This window comes from Macrotis lagotis, chromosome 7 (genome assembly GCF_037893015.1).
Source record: "Macrotis lagotis isolate mMagLag1 chromosome 7, bilby.v1.9.chrom.fasta, whole genome shotgun sequence".
Taxonomy (NCBI): domain Eukaryota; kingdom Metazoa; phylum Chordata; class Mammalia; order Peramelemorphia; family Peramelidae; genus Macrotis; species Macrotis lagotis.
The window spans coordinates 189,910,593-189,931,453 of NC_133664.1; the positions used below are offsets into that span (position 1 = coordinate 189,910,593).

Genomic DNA, 20,861 nt, shown 5'->3' on the forward strand with positions numbered 1-20,861 from the left:
TTATTTTGTATAACATTTAAGCTATATTTATACAATACAGTGAAATAATAATTTATTACTGGTCAAAAATGTAGTGTAATAAATTGATTAGTAGAAAATCAGATATTGATGACTTACTGAATTATTCTAGTTTCTCTAATTTGGTCACCTACATTGATTGTGCAATTAAAATTTGTCCTGTATCTAGGACTTCATTATACTGGATGATCAAGGAAGCTGTATTCGCTGCATACTTCTTGAGTTACTCTTTAATCATCAGATATAAGTAATTGCTTATAAAATTCAAAATCCTATATTAAAAAAATTTAGACTTTGAGAATGGTCAAAAAAGAAACACCTCTCTGACTTTAGAATGATATCTGGATTATTTATTTCAGCATAATCCTTAAACATGAAGTCCATGCAAGATGATTCATGGCTGTTGAGGTTGAACAAACCTCACTACTTTGATTTGGCATTTCATCAACATCTGAACCAGCTTTTGTGATTGTATTATTCAGCCTTTCTATTGTTGCTATCATCAGGGGAAAATAATGGAAAAATGAAAAGAAACTTTTTGTAATTTAGGAAAGATTTATTACCACATAGCATGACTTTTGTGAGAGAATAGAACACATGTTCAAATGAATAAGGTTTTCATTAACAGTTTTTTGTAAATCAGGTTATGGAAAAATTATCTTGAACACTTTGAACCCAGAATGAACTTAGTTGATCACAGATAAATATTTATGTTGTCTGCATGATATATTTTTTCATATCCTACAGAAACAATGTAGGTCATTGTAAAATCCAAGATTATTTTTGATTCAGTGACCCAGTTTTATAAAATCATAAGATTTAATAGGGGAAATGACCTTAGAGAACATTCACTAAAATAAGTCAAAGACAATGAATAAATAGGAGTAAAAGAAAAAATATATCTCTGAAAAGGAAAAATAATATAACAACCACCAGATCTCTAGAAGTAAAACTAGAAACTGCAAGAACTTTCAAAGTGGTGAATTAGAGAAATAAGGAAGTTTTGACTTGTTTAAAATTGCAACTAAATCAATATAATAAAAAAATGAAAGAGAATGATATGACTTGTTAGCTTAAAACAATAGGTGAAAAATCTTTCTCAAGAGTGGATTCTTTAAGAAACATAATGGTTCAAATGGAAGACATAATTAAAAGGCCATTAAAAAATTAAACTTTTGGGGTGGCTAGGTGGTGCAGCGGAGATAGAGCACCAGCCCTGGAGTCAGGAGTACCTGAGTTCAAATCCAGCCTCAGACATTTAATAATTACCTAGCTGTGTGGCCTTGGGCAAGCCACTTAACCCCACTGCCTTGAAAAAAAGCCTAATTAAAAAAATTAAACTGTTATAATTGGGTTTGCTGCAAATTCAAATGATAGAGCTAGAGAACAAAATTTGTCAAACAAATTGAGAATGATTAGTCCCTCAGGAAAAATATAAAGAACCAATCATCTGGTTGCCATACTTAAATGTCATACTTAAAAAAAACTATACATGTCCTTTCCTAGAAGTATGGAAAATGGGAAGGCAAAGTCCCATGGAATTTTGACAGAGTGAAAGCCCAAATTTAATTCATCCTAAAATGTAATCATCAAATGAACTCCAGGTCTTCAGAGGGAAAAGCATCACAAAAAACTTTTAGGAGCAAACAGATCATATCAAAAACTGCCCAAACACTTAGTAACAGCATGATCTGGTCAGTCACTTCTTTTCTCTAGACCTTGGTTTCCTAATTTCAGAATCTAAGGGGTTAGATGAGATGATTTACACTATTCCTTCTAGCTTTAAAATCAGCCCTGTTCCTTAATTTGCTCCCTTCTCCAACACATCTTCTATCTGTCAAATTGTAATACCTCTCTTCAGGGAGCTTCAGTGATTCCCTCTTTCCTATATGATAAAATATGATGATCATCATAATCTGGCTGCTATCTGTCTTTTAGAATAGTTTCAATTACTCTTCCCTCACCAACTCTACTATCAAGCAGACTACTTTATTTGCTTTTCTCTCATTTGACATTACATCTTTCATCATTTTGCCTTGGCATTGACTATCCCCTATTCCTAGAAAGCTCTTTATCCTTTCCTTGTTCTCTTACACCTTCTAACCTCTTTTAAGAGTTAGTTTGAATTTTACCTCTTACTTGAGTCTTATCCTGGTATTTGTTGAGTCCCACTTCTGGACTCCCTCAATCTTCCCCAGGTGAGTGTTGGGGTGGGAGACAAGGAAGACAAGTTTCTCCCTATACACCAAGGTCTCCAAGTACTCTTTTATTTATCAAACCACCAGTGCTTAAATACCTTTCCAGTCTCTAATCCACTCCCACTTCCATGGCACTTAGTAAGATACAACTCTGGTGCTCAAGGACACCAGGTGATGACAGTTTACAATACTTCCATACCTACAGTCCCTAACAGTTATTAGTATTTTTCTCTTCCCAGAAAATTGCATTTATTTTGCATTTGCTTATCTGTATGCTTGTCTTTCTCTTCCAGAATAATGTAAGGTTTTACGAACTTCTTGTTTTTTTTTAATCCTTGTAACTAGCATTTAAATGCATGATAAATTGGAAATGCTAAAATTGAAAATGCTAAAATAATTGGATGGTAAGAAATTGTTCAAAGGGAATTAAATGATCCTCTATCAGATCTTGACAAATCAAACTGAAAAACAAAATGTTATTAAAAGATGAACAAAATTTTATTGATATTAATTGTATACACATATATATATATATATTAAGAGTTGGACAGAATTTTTGAAGAATATTTTTCCTCAATATATTATACTTTTGTAAAATTTATAGTCTAGGGCAGTAATGTTAAATTTAAATAAGAAGTAGAAACCACTAAAGGTTCAGGATCCATATGACAACATAAAAACCAAATATTAGCATTATTTATATCTTATTATAGTTTTGTTTATTTATTCATTCATTCATTCATTTATTCATTTATTTATTTGTTTGTTTGTTTGTTTGTTTATTTATTTTATGAAGTATTTCCCAGTTGCATTTTTTAATCTGATTCACTGGAAAGTACTGCTGGCCACAATTCTGGTCTGAGGCATAAAGAACTATACTGAAATTTACCATATCCAAAGAAGAACTGGGTACATACCTCTCAAATCTAGCCAAAATTAAGGGCATAACAATTCTGCAAATCACTCATATTCCTAACTTTGGAGTCATACCTAACACTCCCTTCTGCCTAACCCTCCATCAGTCCACTTCTTCCATTTACATAACCACATCCTAGTTAGACTCTTATAACCTTTTACTTGAATTGTTAACATAGCCTTCAAATTAGTCTTCTTGTATCCATTCTCTCCCCTTTCCATTTTCTCTTTGTCATAACTACAAAAGTAATGTTCTTGAGGGACGGGTTGGACAATATCATGCTTCTACTTTAGATTTCAGATGCATAAAATACAAACTCTTCTCTTGACCATTTAAAGTCCTTCATAATCATAATCTTACTATAGACAGATTAATTTCATTTCATGTTGGCCCTCTTTACACACTCACTGTATTTCATCCAAATTTACCTCCTTTCTGTTTTTCATACATTTTTCATTTTTTTCCCGTAAACTTTTGCACAGACTGTCTTGTATTCCTATAATGTACTTCTTCCTCATTTTTGTCTTTTAGAATACTGAATTCACTTCAAAGATCAGCTCAAGTACCATTTTTTTACATTAGACTTTTCCAAACTTTGGAATACTGTATATACATACATATATATGTATTTATATATAGATAGATACATACATACATACATACATAACTAATATACTGTATGTATATGCTTTTGTGTATAGATATCTTTCTCAATTGAAAGATGTAGAGACTGAAAGTTTTCAATATATTCATTGCTTATTGATTATAACTATTTGATTCGATATAATAAAATGTCCAATTTAAAAACTCCTTTTCCCATCAGTTTTCCTCAGTCATATTCCATTCAAGTTCTTTCATGAGATCATATAAATAAACCTATTCAATGACTTCATTATAACAAGTTTAAACAAAATATAATCCTATTCAATTACCTTATCATAAATATAAAGCATAAAATTGGGAGATGTGTTCTTGCCAAATATTTGCCAAAGAAAACGATTAATTGAGCCAGAAACTCACTAGTAGGTGCAAAAATGTCATTGATAAAAAGGTCAAACTATAAAATCACTTTTTTGTAGATTAAAAGAACTGGATACAAAATCCATGCCTATTGATTCTAGACTGGCTAAACACATTTTGAGACAGAAATATAAGGGAATTTTATTGTACTTTTAAAAAAGGATGAACATGATGAATAGAGAGAAACCTGGAAACACTTATGTGAAACCAATGTAAAATAAAGCAAGCAGACCTGGAAAGCAATATACATGATTATTGCAATGTAAATGGAAAGAACTGTGAAAGTAAAACAATCAAAACTAGAGTCTTCAAAATTATAATGACCAAATCTGATCTCAAGTAAGTGCTATGATAAAGTGCTCTCTAAACCTTGTTTTTTTGTAGAAGTGGGGGACCAATGAGCATGTAGCATTATATATGGCGTCAAAATTTTTTGATATGTCATTTCTTTTTGCAGATTTTTTCCCTTCATCTTAAAAAATAATTTAATATAAGGGGTTACCCAGGGAAAGAAGGGTAAAGCACTAAAGTGCCAAATATAGTGAAACAAAACCGAAAGATAACAATGATATTTATTTTTAAGAAATGTATTTGCCATTGTGATGAGGGAAATCCTATGCTGTCAAAATCTCTGTGAAATATGATTTTCCCAGAAGCTACTCTTTTCATAAGACATGGTGCTGATTTCTTCAGGCTTGAAAATTCTTGGAAGAAATCTCTAACCTCTCCAAACAGTTTGATCTGATAATCCACCCAAGAAACACAAAATGGATGAAAAATATATATTGCATAAGATCAGTTTTATTCTTCCATTAGTATGTATGTCTGGGAAAGACTGTGTAGGTGGATAATGAAATAGGCTCAAGTTTAACTAGGAACAGGACACCAAGCTGCTTTATAATTCCTTTGGAAAACTGTGAAACTCCTTTAATGAATCTAATCTTAATATGGAAAAAGGACCACCTTTTTAATCCCAGCACTCTGCTTGTATTGTTGTAAGGCATTTAGATAAGGAATGTCTCCAAAGAAATAAAAGTGATTACATGGAGGATATGAGCAACTTCAAAGATATGGAATATCAAGGAAATATTTGATAAAAAGCAAAGATGGTATAATCAGTTCTCTATAAAGGGTGAGGAATAATGGGTAGACAGAGTACAACAACTTATTCTCACAATGTCAGGAGATAGCAAGGAACATTACCAACTTTTGAGAGGACAAAGACAAGTTCTTCCTCACAGAACAGGCAACTGTAAATGGAGTACAGTCTGCATGACTGAGGGGAATTCTCAAATCAGTTAGATACTCTTTTTTTGGTATTTCCTTTTCTGTAATATTGTTCTCTTCAATAGGATCTAGGCTCCATGAAGATTCCATTTTATTTTTCTGTCAGTATGCTTAATACTTGCCTTAATATCTGACACATATTAGGTATTGAATGAATTCTTGGTGATTTGTTGATTGAATTATTATATTATGAAATTAAAATAAGACCCTTTTATATAACATAAAAACAAAAATCAATAAAGCAAACATAAAAAGTAGACTGAATTGGAGGGACTAAAAACACTTTCCTAAATAGTGAGTAGTGTCAAAAACCAAGTCAAAAGAATGACAAAAATTATAATGAAGACAACTATATATATATATATATATATATATATATATATATATATATATATATATAATTATATATATAAAATTGTAGAGTGCAACTAAATCTATTTTCAGAGACAAATTTTTTATTAAATATTTACAAGAGAAAAACAATTTTGAATTGAGAATACATGTAAAATTTTAGAAAATCAAAAAATTAATAAATCTAAACCAAAGAGAAAAATGAATTTTTTACTAATAAAGAAGAAAAATATATTGAAAGAAAAATGTAAAATAAATTAATTTAATTTGAAAAAATTCACTAATTTTAAAAATGAGAAAAATCATAAATAATTAAGAGAAAACCTGAAATATTAAAAATGTTATACTTAAGTTGTATACCAACAAATTGAAAATATAATTGAAATTATTATATCTACAATTATAAAATATACAAATTAACAGCACAGGAAGCAGTTTAAATAAAAAAAATACTCAGAAGATGAAATTGAACAAGCTCTTAATGCAATGCCATGAGAAAAAAAACTTCAAATGAAATAGATTCAAAGGTGAATTCTATCATGCATTTAAAACTTATACTACAAGATAGCATTTTACTTAAGTCCTTCTATGTGCCAAATATATTTGTGCCAGACCCAGGGAAAGATAAAGCAGAAATTAGATCTACAGAGAACTATCACTTATCAGTACATCAAGTAGAACTGATATAAAAATGTGGTCATTTTACTGGTTTGTGTTTGCTAGGCTGAGTAGTCTTTCCACAAATGTAAATCAGTCCAAGTTAGATAGTTTCAACAAAATGAAACCACAAAAATAATCCAAGATTACTCTATTTTACTAATTTGGAAGATGGATATAAAGAGAAATACCTTTTATTAAAATAGCTAAAAAAATAAGCAAATATTTATTAATTAACTTACCAATCCAGAATATGGGTTTATACAATAAAAATCTTCTTTGTGTAAATAAAGGATGATCTAATGTTGTTCTGTGATAATAAGGATGTTAATTTACTTAAATTAATATACAGATTTTGTGCTATATTAATCAAAATATAAATAGGAGGTTTTATACAATTAGAAGTAATAAGAGGATTCATTTGGAAGAAGAAAATTTCAAGAAAATGAAGGGCAACAAGAAGAAAGAAAGAAGGGATAATAGTGTTGTCATCAAATAAAAAATTTGAACAGTAGTTGCCAAAACTACCTGATACTGAATAAAATGTTGAAAAATAGTTCACTGCATTAGCCTATTTGGCAAGACTTAGAAGAAATCTAAATAGCAGTGAATAAACAATAGGCATACTACTTGCAAATTACTTGATATGGAACTAATTATTCAACATTTTGGAAGTTGAGGGTAGTTTAGTGGAAAATCAGTTTCAATCATAATCCTATACTTTACACTAAAATGAATTCCAAGAGAATAGATAGCCTAAAGATAAAAAGTCACATCATAAAAATAACAGTGGGAAACAATAAAGTTTTCATACCTATGGATGTGGGGGAGAAGGAATATTCTTAAGGAATTGAGGACATTCCCAAAAGATAATTAGCTATTTAAATTATATAAAATAAGAACAACTTTGCACCCGGCATGAAAAACAATGATTCAACTCCCTCAAAATATATATATGTGTGTATATATATATATATACATACATACATATACATATATATGTATATATATTCATAAATTTATAAGATGAAGTCATTTTGCCATTTAGTCAAGCAATTAGAAGATTTAAAGATGAAATTTTCAAAATAAGAAAGAAAAATGATTAGCAACTATCTGAGTGTATTCAAAAAAATGCTCATTTAAAACACCTGTCAAGCAGCCGGCAAAAAAAAATTGTAAAAGGTTAAAAAAAATAAAAATTGGAGGGCTATTAAAAAAGCAACATGTTAATTTTCTGCTAGTACTGTTTGAGTTATGAATTAGTTTGACTACTTTCAAAAATAGTATGAAATTTTCCACTCTTCTTGATTCAGTGATCATATCTATATTAGGTTTATACTAAAGTTGATCACTGACAGGAAAAAAGACCTATATCTAAAAACATATTAATAACAGCAGTCTTTATTAAAAAGCAAACAACTAGGAAAAACTGTTTCTAGCATTTGAAAAATTCTTTTTAAAAATTGTGGCATATAAGGGGCGGCTAGGTGGCATAGTGGATAAAGCACCAGCCTTGGAGTCAGGAATACCTGGGTTCAAATCCGGTCTCAGAGCCTTAATAATTACCTAGCCATGTGGCCTTGGGCAAGCCACTTAACCCCATCTGCCTTGCAAAAACCTAAAAAAAAATTGTGGCATATGAATATTAGGATATTGTAAGGAATGAAGAATATAATAAATAAAAAATGCTTATGGTAAGTAATATTGAGTGAAGAAAGCAAATTCAAAAGAACAAATCATCATAACTGTAAAAAAAGCAAAATTAAATCAAAACAAGCAAAAACTCTGGTTAATTAAAATGGATGACATATTTGCTATCTCATTAAAATGAAACAAATAGCTTCCTTTTAACAATTTCTCATTAAAAAATTAAATGATTGCATGTTCAGTCTTTTGGAATTTTTTTTCTGGTTTTGTTAAGCCATTTTCAAAGTTTGTATTTTTTCATTTTGTTAAACATAAAATTTGCCAATTAAAAAAAAAAAGAAAATTTCTTCCGGAAATTCTCTTTTTTTTCAGTTGTAATGCAAGAAAGGAAAATCTCTGTTTGCACCATCTGTATTAACACTACAGCAGAGCAGTAGCAGTTGACCTTTATTTTAAGTAGGAGTTCGTTTACTATTCTTTCTCTCTCCATTAATTTGTCACTATGTTGAGCAAGCAGTGAAGTAGTAGTAAGTGGCTGTTTTTTATTATTTTTCCCATTATGTGGCTAATATCATAATTTTTTGTTGTTTTCTGCAGGCATGAAACCAGATTTAAGCAACGCATGCTAGAACTGACAGACACAAACAACATAGCCTATTTATTTCTCTCAGCTGCCAATAGATGGCTGGAGGTCAGGACGGTGAGTTTATTTCTTGATTTCGAAATGGAAATCAAACAGAAGAGGTTTAATACATAGAGGGTGGACTATTGTAAGAACCCATCTCATGCTGAAATATAGTACCAACTTTGTATTTAACTGTCCTTTAAAAAAACTTTTGTTTTTGTTTTATGTGAAATTTGTTATATTATTGCAGCTAATAATAAGACAAATACCCCTCCAAAGAGTTCACTTTGTACCACACTTATCTTTCAATTGCATAAGTTAATGGAAGGGTAAATATTTGTATAAAAGGACTATTCACCTTAATAAATTTGATGAGTAAACATATACTCATTTTCCTTACAGTCATTGTACTTACCTGACAGATATGTTTGATTTTCCATTATCCAGTCTAATGGAAGTATGTAATTAGCTCAAGTAAGTCCATTGTGCCTCATCTCTTTGTTTTTAGTGTTGTCACTCATTTGGAGTCCCTCTTCATAAATTCATATCCTTTGCTTCCCCCCTCCCCATCTTTTCTAGTCTTTCCTTTTTTCTCTGCTTCTATAATTGCTCCTGTTCAAGAAATAACCTCTTTCCTAGCCTAGCTTTCAGGGTGCTAAATCTTTGGAAAATATTTAAACACAATGACCCATGAGCAGGTTCCTACCCTTGGTTCAGATTGAAAACTGGACTGGAACAGGGAGAGGCATTGGGGTGCAGTTGGGCATGGTGAATAAATGATGAAAGATCACTAGTCACATTATTGTGATGATGATTCCTAGTTGTTACCGTAGATAATGATGGGTTAATTATCTATCTTCAAAATATCTATGCTTGAAAAAAATGCTCAAAATTTAACAATTGGTATGTTTCATTTGAAGATTTTATGTTCATCAGTACAATCTCCATTGATTCTTAACTGTAACTAGGTTTAGAGCAAAATAATTTGCCAAGAATTATTTTATTAATTACGAATGAAAGGCAGAGAGTTGAAGATGATAAGATACAATTTTTATTCTACAATTAATGACACACTGGTGATCTGGTGGCATTATTTCCATTATTTACCAAGCAGCATCCAGGAAACGAAAATCTTTGGATTCCAGGGGGAGTATGTTTGAAGATGGAAGGTCTACGAGCAAAGGCCATACTGATGATTAGTCCATTGAGAGTCAGGGTTGGATATAACAGATTGTTTCTTTCTGTCACCAGAAATCACATGCTGGTGCTTGTGCAGTATTGAGCTGATATGTGAGGAAGAGAAACCAATTCAAAAACCAAGAGACTCTCACCTCATCTATACTATCACCAACAGTCCTATTTTCTATCAAATCAAGCCATGGGGTAGAATGGTTATGGAAAAGGCAGGTGAGACAGATACTTTGCTCAGCATACCCTCACTATAATAAACATAATTGTACAAATCACACCACCATTTGCTTGGTTGGCGTGGTCCTCTTAAATACCAAAGGATGACTATTATTATTGTTGCTATTATTATTATTATTAATCATAAGATATTTAGAAGTAAAGAAATATGTTAGAGCATAGACAAAGACAATTAAAATAGAATGTCTAGTTCCCTCACCAGGTACATTGACTGGTGCTAAACTTGGTGACTGAAGGTCCTCCTAGTGGAGGACCTATTCCCTCACGTTGTTGACCCAGATTCCTGCTGAGCAAAAAAATGACTAATATTACTAAGTTTCACAACATTTAAATTCTTGTCTGGCTATCAATATTCAATTCCAGAATGAATGAAGGGGAAAATCTCCTTTATTCCCAAAATGTCCCTCTGGATATTAAAAATGTTATTTTCCATGAATAACCTAGATTTTCATTTGGGTGCTAATTTTTTTATCCTCTCAGAAGTTAATAATCTCTCTTCTTAGAATTGAATTAAACTTTCTGAAATAGTCAGATATGCTATGAACAGACAAAGAGATAATAAAAACAGCCTCCAATCTGTTTTTCTCCATTTCATTGTAGAGCAAATATATATATAATTAGGGGTCAAGTGTATTTACTTTGAACTTGAGGTGGAGGGGCATTGATTAATGTCTTAGGTTTCTGACTTTAGCACTTCTTACTATCAGATTAATGACAAAAGTTTTTTATCATCAGCTTTCAAGTAAAAAGTGTATTCTGTCCTCATTGACCAAAAGGAAAGATGTTAGGGACTGAAGTCTTCTAAGAAAAGGAAAGTAAGGAACAGGTAGAAAGGGGAAGAAGTCAAAGAAAAAAATAGCTAAAATTTTCACTCATACTTAGAAGCCATATGGAAATATTTTTTTCCGTTAGCTGGAAATGAAAATGTTATTTGTTTAAGGTAGCAACTTGCTAAGTGAGTACCCCAGACAATGATTGAAGGTTCTTTGTATGTCAAAACCATGAATCTCCTTTTCTCTCTGTCTCTGTCTGTCTGTCTCTCTCTCTCTCACACACACATGTAACTATATACATATATAAATAAATATGTGTGTATGTGAAAGACTAAATATGTATGTACTTCGTTCCCAATAATTTCCTGCTCCAGAAATTGCTGCTATAAATATTTTTGTGTATGTGGGGTCTTTGGGGGCATTGATCTTCTAAGGATATTTGAGTAGTCATGGAATTTCTGAATCAATGGTATTGACATTTTCACTAAATTTTAGCATAAATCAGAATTGTTTTCTAGAATGATTATAATAGGTCAGAGTTCCTATTATTTAATCTGTATTCATTTTTCATATATGTATAAATACCATTTTAATGTATATACACCATTATATATATACATATATATGTATGTGTATATATATATATATATATATATATATACAAACACACACACACAATAGATCACGACTTCTTCCCTTTCATCTTATAAACTGAATTGCAGTAAGGGTGTAATAGAAATTACATTAGACTTGAATTCAGAGGTTCTAGGTTCAAGTATTGAACTACTACTACTACTACTACTACTACTACTCACTAGTTATGTGATTTTTGAGTAAGTCATTTAACTTTTCAGACTCTCATTAAGATGATAGCCATTATGTTTGTCCACAAGGTGGCACTTTTGGTCCCTTAGCTGATCCTGTTTAATAAGATGGGTAACCTTAAACTTACCCTAATAATTTCAGTGGTGTTCCAGTCTACTCAGCATATATTCTAGAAGAATAGCAAGTTATTTATTTCTTTCAGAGCATCTTTTGGTTTTAGAAGATTTAAATTATTGCATATTTGCATAATGAGAATTTGTGTTCAACCCCCCCCCCCCCCACACACACACACATACACACACACCTCTGGAAAAACCCACTTTCTTTGATTAACTTGTTACATTTCATTGAACTTTAAATCATGACAGTAGTATGATGGAATCACCTAACCATCAAACAAATAAAATCTATTTAAGTAGTATTGACAGCACTGATGCTTGATATAAAATTGAGAAAATAATGCAATTATAGAAATAAAATATCCTAGTAATTACAACAGTCCTTCACTTCTGCAATCTCTCACATGTCCAGGTACTATCCAAAAAGAAGACAGAATGTGCCAGAACCTAGAATTCTAGAAAATGCTCTTTTATTTTCATAGTGTCCACAATCACTCCTCCCACAAGTGATAAAGGAATGGAAACAAGATAGCACAGTTCACACTAATGATAGACTTACATATATGGGAGTGATGGTCATTAGGTAAAGACTAAGAAATTATAGATCTTTTAACTCTAGTATGAACAGAGAAACTTTCCAATACACTAAAGCATTCCTGGTCAGTGTCCTATGACTATTTTATTGCCACAAATAGATCATCATTTGAAGATTAGGAGGAGTAGACTCAGTGGTAGGCCACAACAAGGAGAAGATATGCTGGCCTGAAGTTTTTTCTGACATTGAGACTTTTGTTTCTTATCCCTCTTGCCATCCATCAAATTTAATTTGAAATGTCAAAAAATAAAGGTTAAAATACCAACAAATCAAAGAATGATAAAAGTCTAAAAGAACAAAATCATTTGGCTGGTAGAAACATGAGTTAGAGTGTGACCACCCGAGTTGCTCTGGCAGTAGATTAAGTATTTTTTCTTTGGATGCCAAGTAATGAGGACTTTACTTGTGTGAAATGTATCACTACAACATAACCTTTGAAAGCTGCTTATGTTTAAAAAAAACACTATGTTTTCTCTTCATTCCTTTGCACTAAACAATTCCAGCTTCTCTGGCATCTGCATTTCCATTTGCAAAAATTGTGTAACTCTATCTAAAAGCTGTCTTTCCAAGGCTTTGTCTTGCTGTGTGGTGAAAGGATAAAAGAATATTCACATATAATGAAGCCAAAAAAAATGAAAGAATGTCTTTAGAGTCAACAGACTTAAAATTAAAATACTCCCATGAGTGAGTCTATATGAGGGATTGTGAAACAAATGGAAAGTTATATTGTAGGCAATTTTAGGTGATTTTAGGAGTCTCAAATTGATATGTTATATGCTAAGGATCCTCATTTAGAGATCTTGTATTGCTTTTATATTAAATCAGATCCCTTGTTGAAAGACAAAGTGTCCTAAATCCAACCATCATTTGGTCAGTAATATGTCCAAGAAAAGAGCAATCCACCACCTTTTAGTTGTCTTCAGTGATTTTTGCGTCTTTCCCAGATTTGTAGATAATTGTTAGGTTTACTGGAAATCCACTTACAAGTGTTTCTGAATCATTAGAAATCAGATCAGGTAATTTTGTTGGGTGGCATTTGTCACTCTACCTTTGTCTTGATGATGTTTTAGATTTGAAAAAGTCTGAACTATATAGACTCCTCTGATCAATTCATCTAAAAGCATGGAAACTGCTGTCTTGATTTGAAACTGTTAGTCAGCAGTAGTTAAGTCAGTTTTATTTTTCACTGAATTCATTGAGCTGATTGATGATTTGGGCATTGTGTAATCACAGCACTAGCCAATGCCATTAAACCAAGTTACAGACTAAATATCCCATTTGAAGTGATCCAAAATTTCTGACTTTAGTTTCTCTTTTCATGTGATTGCCTTTTGACTTTTTCAGTGTTTGTTTATTGATGCAGAAAATTATGCAGGCAACGTTGCTATTCAGTAGCTCATACTAAAGTTTTTATAATAAAGGAGGTACAAACTAAAAGCTTTAAATGGGATCCATAGTTGATTTTAAAATTATGACTTAAAGGAAAACTATAGCTAATCTAAGATCTTTTGTCTTCTATATCATTATAATTGTTACTATTACAGAAAAGAAGGAAATAGAAGAGTTTTGATTTTTTTACTAGGAAATTATTTAATATGCTACACTTAAAAGAGGAAGAATAGGATAGCATATGAAAAAGATAAGGTGTCAACAGATTGTGAAAAACCTTGAATCCCTTGAAAAGAGATTTTATTTCTTAGGCAACTGACCACCAGAGGAAATATTTAACAAAGGATTGCCATGTCTATATTAGCACATAGGGAAGAGGTTATGGAGCATGATTTAGAGGAAGGCAAGGATAAAGATGGGAAAATTTATTATAGAAGGCTGTTACCACAATATGGTAACACAAATAATAAGAGCCTATATAGAATAATGGCAGTGAGAACAGAAAACTTTTCATATGAAATATGAGGGAGAGAAGTCCAAAATAGCAATAGATTGATATCATAGAACTAAGGGTAGTGACATTTCCTAAAAATAGTTTTATTAAATTATATAGATCAAGTTTTAGACTGTAATTTGAATGCATTCAGGTGTAGATGTCCTGTTGGCTGGTGGTAACATTGAATAGGAATTCCCAAAAGAAATTGGCTTGAAAGTGGCATGAAACACAGATTTGCAAATATTTGCATAGAGTTAATGTAAATTATGTCAACATGGGCTTAATTTTTATCAGTTACTGTACTAGGTGCTAAAGCTATAAAGACAAAGATAAAATAATGCCTTCCTACATGAAGCTTATTTTCTATCAGAAAAGACAATACATACCTATATAAGGTAACCTTGTAGTGGGATAAGAGGAAAGCACTGATAACTGAGGAGAACAAGGAAAAACCTCACATAGATGGTGGCATTGGAGCTGCATCTTAAATGAAATCATAGGATTGAGTAAGATTTTTAGAGGCGAATGAGTTACTAAAAAGAAAGAAGAGATGGGGTAGAAAGACAAATAGGAAATTTCAGTGTAGTCATAAAAGAGGCTACTTAAGTGGAGGAATGATGTTCTGAGAGTCCAAAGAAGAGAGTTGTATAAAATGAAGTCAAGAAGGATTTCATGGAAATCATTAGATTTCATATAGATACGAATGTTTTATGGAACAATTCACAAAATGGTATACATGTATACAGTGGAGTAACTGACTAGATCAAAATTCTCTTTTAAACCATTTTGGAATCTCCCAAGTCAGTACTTTACATGAAATTGAGAAATCAAGGATTTGTGTTTCCAGGCTCCCGCTCTCCATTTCAATACCTTTTCATCCTCCCTTTGCATTCTCTTCTCCAGATGCCATGATGCTGGCCCCTCCTGTCAAGAAGGAAAGTGATCTAAATAATGTATTCACATCAAAGTTTTGTGAATTTTATTTGCTACTCTATCAAAAAATAGTCATATAGTTAATAGACTATGAAAAGAGGCAATACTTAGTCCAAAAGCAAAAATTACTAATGGTAAAATTGGGAGTCTCAGCATACCTCATGTCATATATTCTAGCCACACAAGACCTATTTCAGCAGGGAGCAGGAATAAGATAAGAACAGTTTTAATGATCATGTCAAATAAACTTCCTAACTATCCCAAAATGGAATAGTCTGCTTTGAGAGGTGATATGTCCTTCCTCCTTGTTCTTCATTAGAAGCTGAATGGCCAATTATTAGGAATGCTTTAATTCAATGCATATTAATTCAATTAGACTAAATGGCCACTGAGATCCCTTCCAACTTCTGAAATCTGTGACTTTTTTCAATGGAGTGATTAGTAGATTATTTTCAGGAAATGGAATTTGCCCATGAAAACAGTCCCATGATTTGCTTTTACAAAGAAGCTTCCAAAGAGGAAAACCAAAGTCAAAAATAATATGCAAACTGGAAGAGACCTTAAAGTTCATCTAATTTATTCTCCTCATTTTACATAGGAAGAAACAAGTTTCTAGAGATCATATTCACATAAAGTTAGTGGCAGAATCAGGCTGTGTGTTTTGCTACTGTACTTTTAGGGCAAAATGTTAAATTTACTTCTGCCATGGTAGAGAGCATCTTTATTTTTTTATTATTTGCTCTTTATTTCAGGGGAAAATTAAGATAGTTCTAAGGTTATCTTTTGAAATTAATGAATAGCTTTGGTTTTTCTTGCTTTCTCCTCAATCTTTACCTTACCACCATACCACTCATTCATTCATTAGGCTCCATATCTTTCTTCCCTTCTGGCCCTTCTAAAAACGTTTCCCTATCAACAATTCACCTACCATACCATAACAAGTTCAGCACACTTAAATTGCATACTGAACAATGAATCTAAAAGTGTGGATTCTAGTCCTGGCTCTTCTGTTAGAAGAACCCTGGTAATTCACAATTTCTCTTATTCTCAAAATTGAGCTAATATCTGCTTTTGCCTTTCTCAAAAACTGCATATGAAAGTGATTTGAAGAAGCACTATGGAAGGATAAAGTATCTGTGTTAAGGACTATATCATCATCATTTCCTGCTGAAAATTTTTATCTATGCTGCACTACTGTATATAAATTCATACAAAATGCAAAAGGTTGAACCTATCATTTTTAGATCCATGGAACTGCCAATGATCTTTTAGAAACATTTGTTGATCAAGTTATTTTTGACAGCAAATTCCACAGGTATTATGAAGTTTGCTTTTCTTCGCTTTTGTGATGGGGCAGAATAAAGTGGGGTCTTGCATCTGCATTCAAGGTACCTTTGTTAATATGTGGTATAACTCAATTAAGTAGACTTTGATTGTTTTATTTTTATTTATTGTACCTGTCTATATGAAAGAGGAACCTAACCTGTCTAGGTTATCTGCATTTTATACAGATCAACATGCTGCCAAATAACTCTATTATCTTTCTTTTAAAATATTTACAGTAGAAATGAATATTTGGATTTTTATTTACTACTAAGCCAGAATTAGTTATATAGACACACTTATTGTACATAAGAAAGGCACATATTTTGGAAATAAATGCCATAGACTTTGCTATTCTTTTTTTATTTTTTTTAGGTTTTTGCTAGGCAGTAGGGTTAAGTGGCTTGCTCAAGGCCACACAGCTAGGTAATTATTAAGTGTCTAAGGCGGAATTTGAACTCAGGTACTCCTGACTCCAGGGCCAGTGCTCTATCCACTGCATCACCTAGCTGCCCCAGATTTTGCTATTCTTGAAGCACCTTTCATGTAAGTTTCACAGATTTCAGAAATTTTAATTAGTAAGACTACAATTCTCTTCATTTTGCTTCCATAAGATATTATTTTCACTACAAAATACTGGAAGATTGGATTTGAAATCAGTTATGCTCTTCTAGTATTTTCTCTGTAAACATTGATACACATCATTTATTTCAATATCTTAATTTATTCATCTATAAATAAAAATGTTAGACTAGATGATCTGTCATATCTGTTGCATTTTATCATGACTCATCTGTGATCTTTTAGCCTATGGGATTCTTGCAAGTATCTTCTAAAGCTCTTCCACATTGGAAGGACTGGAAAACTTCCCTTGTGTCCAATTAAATCAAGCACTTTATTAAGTGCTCACTAAGAGTCAGAACAGTGCTAATTAAGCTCCAGAGTTGCAAAGAGAAGCAAAAAAACAATCGCTCCTCTAAAGGAGCTCATAATTTAATGGGAGAGAAGTCTTTTAATTTTTTGTAGGACTCCATTTATCACTCAGATTGTCCATCTATTATCCCTCCTTCTTGCTATGTAACTGACTCACCTTTTCCAGTCTTACATATCCTTGATTGTATATATATGTGTGTGTGTGTGTGTGTGTGTGTGTGTATGTGTGTGTGTGTATATATACATATATATATATATATGTATATATATATATATAGCTCTTAGATCCTGGTATTCTTTTAATTAGACTCATATGACATCAATCAGCAGAATGTTGGAATGAAATAGGTCTTCATACCAAGGAGGAACTTGGCACTGTTGAAATTTCTGTTCAACTTTCTAAATGCAATTTATTCCTTTCTCTCTTCTAGTCATTTCTGAACCTCACCCATTCTCTCCATATTACCTATTCAAGATAAAAGCACACAAGGAACCTTATAGCCAATTCAGTTTCATAATCTGGTCCACCCATAAAACCAAGAATCTGCAATCCATTGCCATAAAAATGAAGCAAAAATATATGATTAAACTCTAGGGATAAATTCCTATCAGAGAGGGCCTACTTTTTGCCAGGGATTAAAATGCAAAAGTGAGACAGTCCTTGCTGCCAAGGAGCTTACATTCTCCTAGGGGGAATATGAAATTTCCAAGTATAAGTAAATATCAAATATATATATATATATATATATATATATATATATATATGTAGGAGTTCTGTGGTGAGGGTACTGAGCAGTGTTGTTCAATCATTCTATTTTGCCTATTACTGATTCAGTATCCAATTGGATCTCCCAGTACCAACACTCCTTTGCTCTGGGAGAGTATATCAAATGATTTGTAATTCTTTTTATCTTTTGTAGCTCCAACCCTCTAGCCAGAGTCAGAGTCCTTTCAAAATATATCATAATAGATCTATTTCTTCCTCTTCTTTGAAAATATTCCCCTTCACCAATGCCTTCTTGTTTCCAATAACTACACCCCGGCTAGCACAGGGTTTTTAAAGACAAAGTAAGCATTTAAAAAAAGAAAGGTAATCATACTTTTCAGTGCCTAGAAGGAAAGGTGTCAGACTTTCATAATAGAACCCATAGGGAAGAAAGAGAACATTCTTATCTTCTAGTCAATAGTCCAGGATGATTTCATCAACACAACTTCTCTTCCAAAGTTTGTTCAGTATGATTAAGCATCTTAGCTCAAAAAGTCACAGATCTTGAGTTGGAAAGTATTTTGGTGGCCATCTATTGCAATCTCTAAGCAAAAGAAATCTCATACTTAATAGAAGCATCTGCTTTAAGACCTTTAGAGGGGAAAAACCCATCACTCCTAATGACAGTCCATTACACTTTTGTATAGTTCTAATATTTAGGAAGATATTCCTAATATAAATGTGAAATTGACTTCACATGGAATAAGTCTAGTCCTCCAAAAACAATTCAAATACTTGAAGATAGTTACCCTTCTCTTTCCTAAGCTAAACATGGCAAATTCTTTCAATTCTTCTCATGTAGTGTGAACTCAAAATTTTGATTGCCCTCCTCTGTATAAGTCAGGTTATCAATGTATTTAAAATGTACTAATATACTCTATAGTCTGCCATTTTTCATATGAAATGATTATACTAATAAAAAAAACCACAAGCAGGGTATATCCTTTGAAATGAATTGTTTCCAGTAGTGATGATGAATTTACCAAATGTATCCATACTCTTCTCCAATCCCCTTTGTGACCAACAGTACACCATTTTGACAAAGGTAATAAAATATGTTACATTCACTTTGCTAATAAGAATACACAAAAATCTACAAGGCTAATTTTTTGTTTTATTAACATAATACAATTTTATCTGAAATAGATGTCACTTAAAATTAAGGGTACACTTCTCTCCCACAAAGGTTCTTACTTTTGCAGATTAACATAGACGGGATTCAGTTCTGAGGAATCTAACACCAGTAAGGTTTCATCATTTTTCTTTTACCCTCTAGGTCAAATATCAAGACAAATTTTAGATTTGACTTATGTCAGATTTTAGATTTCACATATGTCCCCTAGGTCTTTCTAAAAGGAATCGACAGAGTCTCCTCTAGAAATGTAGTAGATATGAAAAATATAACAGTTTAAGTTTCCTCAATCTTAAAAAAAACAAAATGTGAAAACAGTAACTTAACACAAAGAACTTAAAGAAGCCCACCTATGTATACATAATATATTCAAACAACTCAAAGGACTTATACTGAGGACATAAACAGATACTAAAACATATTACTCATAATTCTATTATGCTCTCTCATGAGGTGAAGATTCCTGGGAGTTTGACTCATGGAAGTGCTAATTGGTTTTCCTTTTTATCACAATCTGTACTGACTGAGCGCAGTTCAAGGTCCATGTCTTCTGGGTAGCCAGTTCATATTTGGGACTTTCATGTAACAGGATGATCCTGTAGGATCATCTCCCCCATCCCAGAAATGGCACTGCTGCAACAAACATCATTTTCTGTCAATCAATACGTGTACTTCAGAGTTCCCAAAGTCTAAGTTCTTGAACTAACCACCAAGGTTAGAAATATCCATCTCATGATCACCACTTAGAAACCTTGGTTTGGGAAAAGAAACAAAGCTAAAGAGAAAGCAACATACTCATATGTACTCATTGCTACATATATGTGACTGTTTCTAGGGAGGGAGAAGAGAGCAAAATCATTTGGGAAGTTCAAGGGAATGCTGTTGGAGACCTAAGTCAGACATTTAAAAATATTGGAAGAATGAGAAAGGCAGATGTTTCATCCACTTCTTTTAAACTTATTTAGGAGACAGATCTTCTTGACTCATTGACCATAGTTCCTACTCCCACAAGCCCACACCCTTATCATAGGGACCAAGTAGTAGTTTCTGGCTATACATACACTTTAGTAAGTTCCCAAAACATGTATGCCAACAAAAGTTGCCTTGCTCAGCCTCATCACTCTTGTATTGTAAAGAAGATTACATTTTAAAGAAAATATCATTTATACAACTTTTCTATTGTGCCAGACATATGGCTTCAACTAACTTCTGGAATGAACTGTATTACTTTCTGTATTCAGAAATTTTCAAAGAAATTGAATATTTATTCTGAGGATTCTGATCAGCCAGATAAATAGATGTCTGGATGGAGGGAGGGATGGATGGATAGATGGATGAATGGATGCAATTTGCACCTTCTAGAAGTCAGTTTCTTCATCATGTTCAGAATAAGTGATTTCTAAAGTGATTTCCCACATCTAAAATTCTGT

General features: G+C 32.2%; 1 protein-coding gene across 7 annotated transcripts in view; it reads left to right on the top strand.

Annotated features, from left to right (window-relative positions):
* Positions 1-20,861, top strand: part of ABCC9 (ATP binding cassette subfamily C member 9) — a 186,713-nt gene that overhangs the window by 131,203 nt on the left and 34,649 nt on the right. For all 7 annotated transcript variants that reach the window (XM_074194290.1, XM_074194293.1, XM_074194294.1 and 4 more), the window contains one exon: positions 8,692-8,794. In XM_074194290.1, the coding sequence (XP_074050391.1) occupies positions 8,692-8,794 (103 nt within the window). The remainder of the gene's footprint in view (positions 1-8,691; positions 8,795-20,861) is intronic.